At 52.1% G+C, this 16,145-nt stretch overlaps 1 protein-coding gene and 1 long non-coding RNA gene across 3 annotated transcripts in view; one reads left to right on the top strand and one right to left on the bottom strand.

The window, feature by feature from the left end:
• GSK3B (glycogen synthase kinase 3 beta) overlaps positions 1 to 7,911 on the bottom strand; it is a 131,111-nt gene extending 123,200 nt beyond the window's left edge. For both annotated transcript variants that reach the window (XM_027449648.3, XM_027449649.3), the window contains exon 1: positions 7,028 to 7,911. In XM_027449648.3, the coding sequence (XP_027305449.1) occupies positions 7,028 to 7,115 (88 nt within the window). In that variant the 5' untranslated portion in view covers positions 7,116 to 7,911. The remainder of the gene's footprint in view (positions 1 to 7,027) is intronic.
• Positions 7,912 to 8,247: 336 nt separating this feature from the next.
• LOC113842406 (uncharacterized) lies at positions 8,248 to 12,733 on the top strand. The gene is made up of 5 exons (XR_011812301.1): positions 8,248 to 10,307; positions 11,685 to 11,753; positions 11,869 to 12,076; positions 12,172 to 12,478; positions 12,560 to 12,733. It is a non-coding gene; the product is annotated as an uncharacterized lncRNA (long non-coding RNA).
• Positions 12,734 to 16,145: the final 3,412 nt, after the last annotated feature.

Here is a 16,145-nt window from a genome sequence, read left to right as displayed (position 1 = left end):
GCTCTGTAGCCCGTTGTGGTTACTAATACATGTACTCCAAAAATCAACAGGTTGGGGAAACCTACTCCAAAGTCACTAAAGCAGAAATGTGATTACTAAGATTTCTCTGTTTTTCAAGAGAAACGCAGAAAAACCACCAACTCGCAACCAGCACCCGGCGTTACGCTCCCTGCGGTGGCAGCTCCCAGGCCCGCACGCACAACCGTGAGCGAGAGGTTGCGAGACTGGAGGTGGAAGGGCCAACAGATACGATCTGCTCACGGGCAACATCATTTTCCGCTCCTGCAAGTTTCAATTGAGCAATTGTATGGGGTAAAGAAAACCCATTCCAGGAGCCTGACATCTGCTCACCTGCCAGAAAGTTTGCGTTCTCCCGGCAAAGCACAACACATTCCTTTCTGATGCTGATCCTCGACCTCCCACCAACGCGTGGAAATTCATTTAGGGCCGTAGACTCCACTCACAGGGATACGGATCTGTGCCAAATGATTCATGTTTGTTTGGCCAACAATCAAATATTCTGCTTATTTAGGCTGACGAATTTGTGTCCCCTTCCTCCCCCAGGGAAACCCACTCATACAGGTCAATTCATGGTGTTACCATTTATTTTTTTTTTAATACTTAAACTACCTGAATCATGTGAGAGATGGGATGTGCAACCATTTGCAGCAGGGTGTGAATCAAGAAAACCCAAGAGCTTGGCCCCAGCAACCACAACTACGTGGTTTTGCTCCTTCTGCACTGCAAAGAAAATCAAGGTCTGCTCTGAAGCAGTCAACTTTCAGTTTATCTTTCCACAAAACATATTCTTGGCCTGCCTGAAAATTCAACAATTGCCTGCATTCCTGGCAAAAGATACTTCTTTGAACTGCAGGGCTCGTAGCCGACAAGAATTATATTCCTACTAAAAAAGTCAAAACAGACGATGCTCTATAGTTGTGGCTGTAAGAAGACTGTCTTGGTTGGAAAAATTCAGCTGCTGCTTCCCTTCTGGTTATAACTTCGGAGCCAACACCCAACTTCTCCCCGGCGGAGCGCTCTGATCCAAAAGCCTGTGGCGACTTTTGGAGCTGCACCCAGACACTCATCTTCACACAGGCACAACCAGGGGGTGTCCTGAAACCCCACAAACCCTCCCTGGCATTATTTATCCAGTGGGATCAATCTGGAGTATTTTTCCTGTCCTCTTCTGATCGGGACTCCAACAGGATGAAGACTTTCTCCTGTCAGGCACTGGACCACGAGCAGGTTCCTTGCAACCTGCCCAAGTGCCTGAAGAGACACGCCGAGGGATGTAAGCGCACCGCTTCGCATTCCTGCCACACATTACGTCCAAGAGCTGCTTTCCAGGCTCAAACGCAATCAACAAAAGCTTCCTACACCAAAAAAAAAAAACACATTCTCACCTATCCAAGTAGCGCCGCTCAACCTACGAAGCAGAAGCAGGTAATAACCTACGAAGCAGAAGACACTCGGCCCTCTTCACGCCAATTACAAAGTTACAAAACTCTATTTTTTAGCCTCAAGTTCTTGCTTACAAACAAGAAAGAGGGATTTTTTTTATGGCAGGCATCAACCCTGCAGCCCCACGGTGTCACTCCCCCAGCTAAGTGAATTCCACGTGACAGATGCGCAAAACCAGCGAAATATCAAGGGCTCGATGGAGTGGAAAACACCTGGCGATGGACATTGCTCCGGTTAATGGCAACCCAATAGGTGCTGAAGATTTGGTGAAAATAGTTCTTCCTCTAGTTGTTACCCAAATTTTGTCTGCTAAAGGGTTTGGGTAGAGCTCCTCTTGAATGAGCTAGAGCAACTGGAGATGTTTTGTCTGCAGGAGACTGATGCTGCAGGCGCTACAAAAGGGAAATGGGAACGGGTTTTGACCTGTACAAACCTTTTAGGTTTTTAAGCTTTCAGTGAGCTCCTTTTCACTGCTGCTTCGCTTCAGAAGTTTGTCCGTCTCTCAGAGCTGTGCTGGCTGGAGCCAGGAAGCAGCCAAGTGCCTCCACCAGCCACAAGAGGTTCTGCAGGAGATGGCCACCTTGGCACTTCCCACGCCAGCTACAGCCAACTGAAAGTCCTCAGAGAAAAGACTTCATCAAAAACAGAGGAAAGAAGTCCAGAAAAACACCCAGTGAGCAAGTCCGTGGAAATTTCTGGAAACCTCAAGATAGAAAACCTTCCGATTCTGGAGAAAACATTGAAAGCAAAGGCTGCAGCAGCTCCAACAACGAGGCTGCACGCGCTCTCCAACCACCTTGCGTGTTGTCGGCCCAGGAGTTCAGATAACCAAGGGATTTGGCATCGGGTCAATTCAGAAAGAGCTAGAGCCATGCACAGCTCTGAGCTTTAACTGGGGGAGGAAAAAAAAGCCCCCAGACAAGGCAGACACCTTGCAGGCCTGCCGATGCGAGTTCAGCCCTTGGGAGCAGGAAGAGGACAGCGCTGCGCTGTTATCACGCTGGAAAACCATTGCTGGTCTCTCTGAAATAGCTCTTAGAGAGACAGCCCAACAAAATGGGAGAACTCTTGGGGCAGCAGAGGAAAACCCTTCGGCCTGAGGTGGTGTTTAGGGATGGGTGGCAAGGAACTGCTTTTCTTAGCCATGAAAAGATCCAAGTTCAGAAAGCTTTACTGCGTGATACCTCCAAGACCCTACCAAGTTAGGGGATGGAGGGACACAACTTCCAGAGCCCAGGACATATTTCTTAAGTGGTATGGGTTTGTCCAGCTGCATAAATACGTGAACAAGGTGGTCAAAGTATTGCTAAACACCAGAACAGGCTAATCAAGGGATAACACAAGAGGGGATTACCCCCAGGAAACGGAGTAAGGAAGAAGAAACGTGCAGATGGGTGAGAGAACAATAAAAGGTGCAGGATGGCTCCCAGTGCATCTTAGAGGAAAAAATAAAGTCAACCCTCCATGGGTGACACAGAAGAATTAGTGGAATTAGCATTTAACGGGTTGCAATGGCAGACCTCATCTTCTTATGCGATATTTTCCTGCTCAACTACCACAAATGACAGGAATAAAGAGCAAACAGCTCGCCAGCCTTGGAAGTAAGAGCATCAGAGAGCTGTTTTGCTCCTTTTCAGGCTGCAAGGTGTGACTCTGGGTCACCGTGGTGCGAGACACTCCCCTGCAGCACCCAGAGCCATTATTAACCGATCCCGGTTAGTCCATTTTTTTCATTATTATCATTATTATTATTTATTTCAGGCGCGAGGAAAGCCGTCCCCCCAGCAGCAGGCGGAAAGCTGGACAGGGCCAGGCTGAGCGGAGGGCAGGCGGCAGCTCTCAGCAGGCTCCTGGAAGGGAGGGATCTTCCTCTCTCCAGCAAGGAGAGCAGGATGGGCGGCTTCCAGTTGCAGCAACCAATTAGGCAGAAACTGCTATCGAAGCACCAGGGAGGGCCCTACCCTAACGGGGTTGGGAAACAGGAGGCAGCACGGGCCCAGCCGCCACGCCGGGTCCCTCAGCTCCTTCCCTCTCGCCCAGGTTGCCCGGGGTGCCTCTTTTCCAGCCTGCTGGAGGCTCTTCCTACAGATAGATCAGCCCGGACATCACGCCCGGTCCTTCCAGACCCATTATTTAAGGTCCCCTGGTACTAACGAGGGATGCATCAGGTTCAGGTGCCAGGAGACCTGAACCCCTACCGCCCCGCTGGGCTTCTGGAGGGTAACACAGCACAAAACCAGAGTGAATCTCCCAAGAAAAAGAAACATCTCAACAAAAGGCAAGCTTGGCACCGGCGTAACATTCTTGCGAAGAGCCCAAAGTGAGTTATGACAAGATTGGCCTTTAGATTTTGCAACCAAGATTGCGTGCAGCACGAGAGCGAGCTAAAAAGCAAACAGAAGCGCCTTCCTCACCCTCTCCGTTAACAAATCCTGCACAACCTTTTACAAAGCCGTGGCGCACACACACACACAGAGCAAAAAGCTCCCCGCAGCAAGCATCAGCCCTGACATTGTTTACTGCAGACCAACAACGTAATTCGCTACAGTTACAACAAGCACCCTTGTCTGCCAGGGCTTGGTGTTGCTTAAAAACACTTTCCAGAGGAGGGGAAAAAAAAATAATAATAAATCAATTCCACAGTCATTAGGCGAAAATCCTCAAACTGCAAACTTTGGGCTTCTATTTTTACACCGATATTTTTGGTCGTGTGTTGCATGACTACCCTTTATTTCTCAGGATTATTTTTGTCCCCCTCGGGAAGCACAAGGAGGTGAGGAACAAAAGGAAGCCTTGAGCCCGCGCCTCTTCTCTCTGCGAGCAGGTAGGGAACATCAGCACGGGGAGAACTGGAAGCCCTCGGCTCGGATACTCATCACCTGGTGTTGGAGTTGAAGGATTGAGGTGGAATTGAAACCTTTAGATGGTGAGGTCACAGCTTGGACCTCACAGCCGTGATCTTTGTTCCCCCGTGTGCTTCCCACAGCATTCCCTATCCCAGAGGGGCGATAAAATCCTCGTGGCAGAGCCGTGAGAAGTCATCCTGCCCAGCAGCCAGGGGAGCAGCAGCTGTGGAGAACCTCCTTTCACCCAAGGCTGGGGCTCTCTTATCAACTTGGGAGCACAAAGTCTAACAAATTACGCAGGGAGCGAGATGAAAAGCCCGGCGCACCAGAGCAATCACCCTGCCATTGTCCTCCTCCTCCTCGGGATCCAGAGAGCCACGACTTCTCCCAACCCTTCCAGCCCATCACTCGAGTCCCTCCTTCCTTCCTGGATAACTCTTGCTGGGCCCAGCCAGCCGCAGCAGGGCCAGAGTGACTTCATCGTTTCGTTTCACCACCACTCCGGGCTTCCAAATTAAAACAACAGGCGGGCACCGAGCGGGTCGGGCTGGGCTCCCCGGGGGCTTGGAGAAGGCCTGCACCACCACCCGGGGACAGGAGGTGTCTGCGAGGCTGGGGAAACAAAGCTCCGTCCATTTTCACCTGCTTCACAGGGAACCTTTTGTCCCGGCCTTCAGTCAAAAGGGCTCAAAATGTCACAAAGTATCAGTCTGAAAACCTACAGCAAGAGGAAGGAGCCCAGCAAACTCCCCGTTCACCACCTAATTGATTTTTTTTTTTTTTATTTTTTCCCTAAGCGCTCAACACCGGTGGTAATAGATGGCTTGCCACATCACGCCATAAGGGGCTCCTAAAACTCACGGGACCCAGAAAAATACTCGCCCTTTCTGGCAACCTGCTGCTGCCCTCTCACAAAGGGGAAAATAAAAAGTTTCAACTTCCTGGACCGTCTTCCAGGGGTGGATTCATTGAAAAAAAAAAAAAAAAAGAAAAAAAAATCCCAACTGCGCTTCCCACAGAGCCCTCGCCTGTGGTTCTCCTGCTTTGTTCTGACATTTTTTTCCAGGCAGCAGAAGGACCGGGAGCACATGACTAGAGCGACTGGGGGGGTTATCGCAAGTGCGTGCGCTTTATGCTCTGGCCTTTGTTTCTCCCTCCGTGGTATACGCTGGGGATTGAATCATATTTGCAAACTTGTTAGTCTGCATCAGTTAGCACTCTCTTCGCAGGCAAGCATCTGTCTGGGCTCTGACCTCGAATAAACGGGAAAGGAGCATCAGTGACCTTTCAAGAACCAAGCTGCGGAGAGCTTGAATCAGACAAATTTAGTTGCCGGGCATGACAGGGCTAGGTCTCGCTTGGATTAGGCGGCCACCTGCAGAAAGCCCGGCCAACAAAACCCGCTCCTCGTTCCGCACGCACATCAAGTGGATCGATACATTAAAATGGAGTCGCCCACGGCTTTTCCCCCACGGAAATCAAGACCCCAAACGCGCGTGAAAAGCTGGATCTGCTAATAATACGGGTTAACTGCACTCCCTGGTTTTTTTTTTTTAAGTGCTGCAGGCGCCCCGATCATGCGGATCCAAGGCAGGCGACAGCCCCCAGCCAAGCCCGGCGCCCTGTTTGAGGCTTCTCCCGCAGCGGAAGACATTTCGGCGCAGAGAAACCCGTGAGAAATCCCGATCTGTCAAAAAGCCCAGGGGCACGCGGAGCCCCGGCACGAAGCGCCTCGAACAATATCAAGCACCGTGTCAGGTGTGGCTACGGGCAAGCACCGAAGGGATCGACCAAACGGCACCGCACGGCGAGCCCTCCAGCTCCCATCAAGCCCCCCAGCCTCCATTTCCAGCAGAAAAAAAACGGGGAAATATCCCTCGCAAACCAGGCCGGCAGCACCGACGGGCAGCGATCCGGATTCGCATTCAAATGAGGAGCCAAGACGTTTCCTATTATAACCCCGGTGCTCCTCTTTGGCGACTCAGAGCAGGGCCTTTTTCCCCCCTTTCACGCCGCTGCTTTGCCGAGATGCCATTAATTAAAAAACAGCCCCATCTCCCCCTGGCTGGAGGGGTTGGGGTGGGGGGATCCAAAGGGTGGGCACCCACCCCACACTCTGCCAACCCCCAGCGTGCCCGTGTGGCATAAAGCCTAGGCCTGGCTCCCAACAATATTCCCCCGAGCAGCCAGCTGGGTAAGGCTGGGAATAACCCCTCGGTATACTCACATGCGGCGGGGAGGATGTTTCTTATTTTTGGCGTTATCGAGTGTTTTTAGCGCTGCCTGAATCGCGAAAGAGGCACCTTTTGTACCCCTCCTTCCCCCCCCCCTTCACCACCACCACCTTTTTTTTTTTTTTTTTAAAAATGGGCTGGACTAGGAGGTGCTCACACCCGAGATCTCAGGGCGTTGGGAGAGAAGAGGGGGAAAAAAAATGGAAAAAGGGGAAATTTATAAATATAAATATATATATATAGGGGGATGGGGAGCAAGGGGGGGCACCTGCCTGCCCGTCATTCATTTCGGGGAAGGGGGGAAAGAGGGGAAAGGAGGGGGGGGGAGGCACAGCCACACAGACAAAACCCCGGCCCTGGGAGCCCGCTTGACAAAGGGAAGGGCTGCCAGCGGGCAGAGGGGCCGAGGCCGGGGGCAGGGCGTCTTTTTTGGGGTCTGCGTGGTGTGTGAGCCCCCCTGCCGGGCTTCCCCCCGATACTCACGGCTGACTTTCATGCTGCCGAAGGCCGAGGGCTGCTGCACCGGCTTGCAGCTCTCCGCGAAGGACGTGGTCCTGGGCCGCCCGGACATGGTCTCGGGCTGCGGCTGCGCCTCTCCCTCCTCCTCCTCCTCCTCCTCCTCCTCCTCCTGCTGCTGCTGCTGCTCTTCCTCCCTCCTCCTCCTCCTCCTCCTCCTCCTCCTCAGGGCCCTCTCCCGTGGCTCAGGGCGAGCCCTGCCTCATCAACGGCGGCCCCTCACGGAGGGGGGGGGGGGGGGGGACCCGATCCCTTCCCCTGTGGTCGCTCTGTCGCTCCGTCTGTGGCTCCGTGCGTCCCCTCACAGCGCCATTTCCCCCCCCTTTTTCTTTTTTTTTTTTTTTTTTTCCTTTCTCCCCGCAGCGCCCCGGCTGCCGGAGCCGCCCCCGCCCGCCCGCCGCGGGGCTGCGCTAGGCCTCGCTGCCCCCACCCTCAGCGCCAGTCACATGGGGCGGAGGCTCGGGGCGGCCTCGGCTGCTCTTCCTTCCTTCCTTTCTCCTCCTGTTTTTTCTCTTTCCTCCCCCTTTTACCCTTATCCTCCCTATTTTGTTTCTCAACCCCCTCCCGTCTCCTCCGCGGGAGCAGCGGGGACTACTTCTCCTCCTCCTCCTCCCCCCCCCCCCCCTCAGGCGGAGGGATCGTCCCGGCGGGGAGGCGGTGCTGCGGCCGCTCGCCCAGGGAATCCAACAGCGGCGGCGGAGGGATCCGCGGCGGGCGGCGCGGTGATGCGGCCGGGCGGCGGGGCCTCTCCCCTGACGGCGGCGCTCAGGCGGTGCCGGTGGCGGCCGGGCGGCTCCTCACGGCCCCCGCGCGGCGACGGGGCCGGCCGGCGGCGGCGGGGCGGGCCATGGCGGCGGAGGCGGCGGCTCGTTGCCCTCAGCGCGCTGCTGCCGCTTACGCCGAGCCTGCGAATTCAGCGCAGCCGCCTATGCGCGCCGCTGCCTTACGCTGCGCAACGGGCGTAGGCGCCGGCTGTGAATAGGCAGCCGAAGGGGCCGACGCGCTCCTCGCAACCCCCCCCTCCCCTCCCCGTCACGGAAACAGCCGAGCGTGCTCGGAGCCAATGGCGAGGCCGCTCCGGGGACGGCTGTGGCGGCTCGGAGCCAATCGGGCGCGGCCGAGCCCGCCCGAAGCCAGGCAGCGGGCCAATGGCGGAGCGGCGCCGCCGCCCTAGCAGCGCGGTCCGGCAGCCAATAGGAGGAGGCCGGCTCTTCCGGGAGGAGCCGAAGGGAGCCGAAGCGGCGCGGCCAATCAGCGGCCGCGGTTACACGGCCCTGCGACGGCCTCGGGCCGCAGCCCCTGGGCGGAGAGCGGCCGCGGGCTCTGATTGGCTGCCGCGGCGGCGCGCTGCCATTGGCTGGGGGCGATGAGGCGGCCCGAAGACGCCAGCCAGCTGTCTGCCGCCGACCAATCCGCGGGCGGCACCGGCGGGCAGCGCCCGCTCCCATTGGGCGAGGTGCGCAGGGGGCGGGGCCTGCCGGGCCACGCTTCGCCGCGGTGGGGCCTCGCGCGCCGCCTCGCTCACCTTTATGACCTCACCGGCTGCGCAGGGCGGGCCGCGCGCATGCGCAGTGCGGCGGGGCGGGCTCGGCGCCGCCCTGAGGCCGGGGCCGTGCCTGGGGGGGGGGGCACCGGGACCGGGAGCCGCCCTTGGGAGCCGGCGTGGCCGCCACGGCTCCCAGAGAGCGGTGTCCAAACGGCTCCGGGGCCGGTAATGCCTGTTTGAGGCAGCCCTCCTCACGGCCTGTCGCCTCAGGGCGGGGCAGCCCCCGGTGCAACCGTTACAACCGTTACCCGGCCCGTTACAGCCCTTAACAACCGTTAAAACCGTTACCCGGCCGGTTACATCTGTTACAAATGTTACCCAGCCTCATACAGCCATTAACCACCATTACAACCATTGCCCAGCCTGTTACGGCCGTTACAACCGTTAAAACCCGTTACCCACCCCATTACAGCCATTAACAACCGTTACCTGGCCCGTTGCGGCCGTTACAACCGTTAAAACCGTTACCCATCCCGTTACAGCCGTTAAAACCGTTGCAGCCGTTAGGGCCCTGAGCTCCTGTTTGCCCCCAGCCCATTCCATGGGGTACCCCCCTCAGTGACCTCGCGGCCATCAGGGGCTGCTTCTCTGGGAAGCTTCCCCGGGAAGCACAAAGGTGTGATTATTCCCATTAAAAACGCAAGGTTTTGTTCCTTTTAACGTGAAATACAAGATTTTGGACAGATGGCTGCTGTTGGGCGAAGCGGCGTGGCTGCGGAAAGGAACGAGCGCTGCGCCCATCGCCTCGTGAGGAGCAGAGGGTGATAAACCCACTGCAGGAACCGGCCCGAGGGAAGGGGCACGAGGCACAGGCTCACAAAGTTCTCCCCCTTCAGCTCTCCCTCGCAAATTTTAGGAAACGCGGCTTATATCGGAGCCGCTAGAACGGCCTTCGTACCCAGGTCTTGGTGCCACCACCGGTGGATTTTGCTTGGCCCTGGCCGGCGTCCAGGCCGTCCTTGTGACTTCTGGAAGAGCCCGTACTTCTGCGGGGCTCTGCAATATCCGTGGGGCAGCTCGCCTGGCAGAGCTGCTCCCTGCCCTGACCTCGGTAACGTTACTCAGCAGCCCTCTGCGAACGTTGGGTACGGCTTGCTTAAAGGGAAAAACAAAAAAAAAATGTTCTCGCCAGAGTAGTTCATACCACAGGCAAAGTAACTTGGACCAGCAGCAGCACTTTTTGCCAGCGCTAGAGTCTAAGAGCTGCTGCTTTCTTTTCAAGGCATCAAAATATTGCCTGTTTATCCTTTTTTTTTTTTCTTCTTGTGTCCCATTCCAAGCAACGCTGCTATGTGAGCAATGAAAGACCTGGCCAAAGGCAGCTGAGATTTACCCTGTACAACAGCTTTGTTCCGAAGCAGAAAACCAGCTCAGTCTCTCCAAACGGTCCTGTTCGGCACCACAGCGCTCACCCCGGGGCGCTTGATCTTCTGGAAACCTTTTCCCTGCCTGATAAATGATGAATGATTTCACCTACTACAAAGGACTTTGCATTGTTTAAGGTCTGACTCACTGTGCAGCTGGGAAACTGGAAGCTGAGTGCTGCGCCCTCACAGGGGCTGAACAGCCTGAAGTGACAGTAACCACGCCGCACTCGTCATGTTGGATCTGCTCTGATTCACCGCTTTATCAAATGTCCCTGAGATACAAACTCAATAAACCACCAACCACCAGAAGGACCAGAAGTTTTTGCCTCTTTTGGTAAAACAACTTTCCTCCACCTGAAATGCACCACCAGGCATTCCAGTCGTCTTGTAGAGTTGCGCTTGAAATTGGATTTATTTATTGGCCTCGAGCATTTGATGCCAACACAAATCAAATTTTCTAATTTTCTGATGAAGTTCTTTCTAATAGCTACGTAAACGCTGGCACCGACTATAAGAGAGATGCTTGAGCATTATTACATGACAAAGTGCGTGGATGGTCTGAAAAATAGCATGGGTAGGGGGAACTCTGTGATAGCAGTAAATACGAATCACACCGATGCGAAATTTATCCTAACGGTATCTATTTGAGAAACGTCCTTTATGATGAGTCTGCAAGTTGATAATGACAATGGAGAACCAACTGCATTTCTGTACAGAGAACAAGGCTAATTCGGGAGAACAGCCTCACGCTTACGCTCCTTTGTGAGGCTTAGCCTTTTGCTGTTGACCCCCAGTTCCCTCACCAGTACCCAAACAACCCGTATCAACCCCAAAACTCCCAGATACTGGCACCCCTGCTGTTCTAAATGCCAGTCCTATCCATCCACTTGGGGAATGCACGCTACAGACCTCCCAGCTGCTCTGCTTCCCATCGGGCAATCCTGCCTGTATTTCCAAGTAATCATTAACCAATGAACTCTCCAAAACCTGTCCGTTTCAATCACAGAGTCTTCTCCGCTACTAGAAAACCACACAAGTATACTTAAAGGAGGGCTATTATTCGTTTGAAGGGACAGAAAGCTATTAACCACCTCCAATTTCTGTTAGTCTTTTCGCAGATTATTTCCCCAGCTAGGGCTACCGTCAGAAAACCCATTAGCATGTAAGAAGGGCATCTGTTAAGCTTTCATCCTCAATGTCAAAAATGCACCAAATTAAACCCATTTGAGGAAATCATGAGTGAGCTGGTTGCTTTTTTAGACTGAAAAATTCTCTTTTGACAACATTGCAAAGTTCGCGGTTATTTTTGGCCTCTTGGCTGAAGAAATGACCTCCCTTTAGACTCCGCAAATATAAATAGAATTGACACTTTAATGATCAGTTTTCACAGGCAAGAATAATCCAGTATCCCAGGCATTAATATTGTTCCAAATCTGGATGCAGAGGATGGTTTTACAGCTTTTGTGACTCAAAATTAAAGCGTCCCCGTCACATCTAAGATCTTGGGGAGGGTGCCTGAAAATAAGAAGCATCTGAGGGGAATTACTGAAGTGTTATCTCTCTGAAATGCCATAAGGTGGCAGTGAATTAGAAAATCGGTGCTATTTCTGGGTAGAACAAAGCTTTTAAAAGCTCGGTAGCGGTGGTGGGGAGGCTTTATTTTTTTTTGTTTGTTTGTCTGGGGGCTCGCATTTGTCTGCTTTCATTTCAGGTATCACCCTGAACATCACATCCAATCGCCTTAATACACTGAGCAGGGCTGCTCCAACGTGCACGAGCAGTAAGTAGACGTGCACTCCTGCACAGGGAGCTCCTGGTTTTCTTTCTCCTTTGCTTGCTCTCTGGGCAATCAGCAGGAAGATTTTCTGTTGCCTTTTTGTTTGCTTACCTTGCAGCTATTACTGGGTCATTCCAACATCAGCCACGGTGAAGAGGGCAGGAGGGTGGTGTATTGTGCCTCAGTAAGGCTGATAAGGATGATCGTGCAAGGCTGCTGTGAACTTTGGTACGCCAGTGCATCACACTCAGATTAATGGATCTACCAGTTTGGCATCTAATTCCTTAATATTGCCAAGGGAATTAGCCAAGAAACAACGCAGCGAGGTACTGTAACGGCTTGTCTCGTGCGTAGTTGGCATGGGCAGGCTCAATGGCTGTGGTTGAACTTTAACTTTTCCTTTTTTTTTTTTTTTTTCCAGTGGAAAATCAGAGATTGTAACAGTAACAAATTTACCGACTGCTCAGGCGTTAATGATTAGACAATAAATCCTGAAAAGTGGTTTTGATTTTTGTCCCAGAACAAAATCCACACCAATCTATGTTTAGAACGCAGCACTTGCGTTTGTTTTTTCTGAGCGGGACAGAAGTTTTTAATCCTGAGAACCCAGCATTTTGCAACGATTTCCTGTCACAGAACATGTCACCACCAGCAATTGCTTCAGAGAACAGCTGATGTTTTGCCCATCTGGGTGTGCGTGGGCTCACCTAGGCCTTGCAGGATGCCAGGTAGGTTCGCCAGGACCAACAGAGCCAGGTGGTCCGAGCACTTTAATGCAACGGGAGCTACAAAAAACTTCTGCTTCCCAGTTTTGCAGTGCATCGTAAGAAGCCAAGACACCCCGTGCAGGTTCACGGGGACATTGCGACACACAGAAATCATCTGTGACTCACTCAGTGCACCCTGAGAGAGACATCGGGTTTCACACCGTGCCAGGACAACGTGTGGCTAAGTTTGATGTCTTCCCTTGCTCCAGCATTTGTCAGACCACACGTCATTCATAAATAACCCTGGAAAAACAGCGCCCAGAGCCAGAGAAGCCGTGTCAGTCTGGTGGTCCTTTGACAAGCCTTCCAGATATTTGTGCTCCCGAAAGCAAAGATGATGCCCATTCCTGCAGGACTCTGAAAAGGTTTAAATCCAGAAAAGTGGTGGGGTCTTCTATGTGCATCATCTACCTCCTTCACATCAGATTCACTCGAGCCACCCATGACAGACATCTATCTGCTTTCTGTCGTGCTTCCCAGTGCTCCCAGCAGGCCTGTCTGTTTCTGCAAAGGGGATACCAAGGAGCAGATGGGTCACTCTCTCAGCAAGAAATTAAAATTAAACCCAGTGGCGTTGTGTTAACAATGGTCCCCGGAGCTTACCAGGGCTCTCTACAACACAATATTAGAGGAAGGGCCCATGTGTGTCCCGTGCTCACTATTTCCACACCTCCCTAGTCGACTGCCAACCTGTCTGTCCAAATAAAAGGAGTTAAAGCCAGCCTGATCCCAGAGGCCATCAGTCCCTTCAAGCAAATCTTGTAGGTCTGGAAAGCCTTGGCTTGAGAGACTGGGAGCCAGGCCCAACAGCCGACAAAGGAGATTTTTCTCCACTTCCCCCTTCAAACAGCGGGGGGATGTTGCAGCAGCGTAATGAGACTTGCTGTGCCTCCACACAAACACAGGAAGGGGGATTCACTCGTCCCTGCTGAAAGAGTTTTCAGAAATTGAGCACCGCTTACAGTGCAAGGTGCCAACAGAAGGAGAAAGGGCCTTCGGGAATAGACGTCTGCGTGGTGAAAAGAAGCAAAGAAAGCCATCCCGCGCCTGGCACAGCCTGCCTGGGCTGCTGGCCTCGCTGCAAGGGCTCCCTGCAGGCTGAGATCACCACCCATGGCTGCAATGAAATGCTCATCCAGCCCTTGCCGGAGCATCTGCTCTTACTCTAGCTGAAAATAACCACATGGGCATGGCTCTCCCTGGGGGAGGAAGGAGAAGATGGCTCTTGGTGGGTTACAGCCACGCTTGATATCCACAGGGCAGACTGTGGGAAGCGTGCTTTGCAGTATGCTTTGTGCATAGCAACATGCAACATCCAGAAAAATGTTTGAGAAGGGCTATAAGAACTTGGTCATACACCAGCCACAGCAGCGAGCCCGCTGTGTTGTTACCTGGGGTCTTCAGTTCGCAGCCTGGAATTAACGGTGGTGATTCTCCTCAATTTTGTCCTATTTTAAGAGGTGACGGAATGGAAAGTAAGCGGAACCCGTGAGACGATGCGTAGATAATTACGAGGTGGCCAGAAGTGTAACAGTATTTTCATTCTGCTCATTGAGTTTTTGCCAAGCAATCTAATTAATTTAATGATCCCTGTCCCTGGCTGCTCGCTAATCACCATCACACACTACTTCCTTCATATCTGGCTTGCAAACGGTTACTAATTGTTGCTGCATCTTGCGTTGTACATCTGGTGATGACAGCTGCCGTGGCCCTGAGATGGAGAGACAGCTGTTTTTAAAAGGAGACTTCCCTCCCAGATCTCTAAAACATCTGGAAAAGTGTGGCGTTGAAACCCAGTTGCTGAATATGAAAACTTATCAGATATGTGCACGGGCTAAAGGGAAGGGGTCTGCAAACACAAAGCTTAAAAGTGTTTCACTGCAACTGGAGTGGAAGAGACTCACTGCTGTGTCTTTAAAGCACAGGTCCTGGATGTTTGCCATAAAAAATGCCTATTTCCCCTAATTCCCCGTTGACCGCTTGGCATGGCAAAATATTTTACACTCTGCACAGCAGAGCACACCTCCTAATTTGATCAAACTAACAACTCACATTACTTTTGCTTCAGCGTGTCGGACGTAATTAAAAAACCTTTTTACGAGAAAAGGGTTCGGGATCAGGCAGCAAGATCTTGCTGGCTGCAAACAAGAAACGGGTAGCACGAAAGCACCAAAAAGCCCTAGAAATCCATGGAAACAATTGCAAGCCTTAAAAAATAATATATATAATAATAATAATAACAATAAATCAGAATCTCATTTCCTCCTGAACATTTTGTGACTGTGATTGTTACAAGCAACCTATTTTTTTTCTCCTCTGTGTTTGTTTAGTGTATTTAACAGCGCCGAGCGTACAGGCCATTGTTTTGCTAGTGGTCAGCAATGCTTATCTCCCGATCTCGCCCAACGCTATCGCTGGCAGGCTGCTCTGCAGTCCTTGGATTAGCACTCATCTTGGACTCTGTGAGAGGCTGCAAATCACCAGCAGCAGCAGCAGCAAAGCTGGGCTCAACAGGCAGCACTGAGCAGGCATGTGAGGACACGGAAAGGAAATGGCTGAGCTCAAACAAGGTTAGCGCGATTGGAGCGGCAGTCACTCCAAATGAGCCCTGAGAAAGGAGCCTACAAGCAGAAAAAAAAGCTGGTAAGATTAACAACGCCTTCTTATAAAGGAGTCATTTCAGGACAACTGACATAAGGGAAGTGCTACATTTATTTATTTTTAATTGGGCTGGATTCAAGCCATATCAAGCTGATGATGCCATGCCGAGTTCACAGGGACCTTCTCATTGCCTCATGGTACAGGTGCAAGGGGACAATGCACTTAACGGGAGATATGGCACTTTTAAAAGCAAAAGAAGGAAATGTTTTTAAATTAAGATGTTGTTGTGCATGTTGGGATTTTTTTTTCTAGTCACTGGAAGTTGAGAGATGCCTCCAGGAGATGATTCAAGTTCTGAAGTGGGGTTGCCCTGGAACTTCACCTGGAGGATCTTCTCTTTTCTCCACTTGTATGGAAGGACCCTAAAAACACCCATCTTGTAAGGGGGCTCTGGGGTAAGAAGCCTCCCATGAGATGACAGGAAGATAGCTATTTTTCTAACAAGGCTTTGAAATCACTGGTGCAAGATACCACCAACACAGAAAAGCTGGTAGAATCTGGGCAACTGCCTGGGTAATACTGACCTCTGAAGGAGGTAATGCTAAAACCTTGTTGTTGCTGCTGTTGTTGTTGTTTTTGTTTTGAGAGACGATGTGAAATCTGCTGTTTGAACGCAACTTTATAGAGATGGATAAATGCCCACCTTCCAGTATGGAAAGGTTTGCAAAAGACTCTGAAACACCTTGCCCTGACCATGATCAGGAACAAGATATTGGACTACAAACCAGGGCCTGAGCTATTTGATGTTCGAGGAATCCCTTCTCCAAGATCATGACTGATTCATGTTGACAAGAAGGAAATCAAGCAAGGGTGGCAGGAGGCCTGTGTGGACAAAGAAGGAGCCCCTGACTAAATTCTGACATAAAAAGGAGTTGTCCAAAAGGTGGAAGCAAGTGAAGGTGACCCAGGAAGGAGTCTTTACCGGTAACACTGTTCTTTAGCAATCCCAGGCCTCTGAGATTGGGTC

The sequence above is a fragment of the Anas platyrhynchos genome, chromosome 1, assembly GCF_047663525.1.
Source record: "Anas platyrhynchos isolate ZD024472 breed Pekin duck chromosome 1, IASCAAS_PekinDuck_T2T, whole genome shotgun sequence".
Lineage (NCBI taxonomy): Eukaryota > Metazoa > Chordata > Aves > Anseriformes > Anatidae > Anas > Anas platyrhynchos.
Note: the sequence above shows the minus strand (reverse complement) of the source record. Positions and strands in the feature narration are given on the sequence as shown.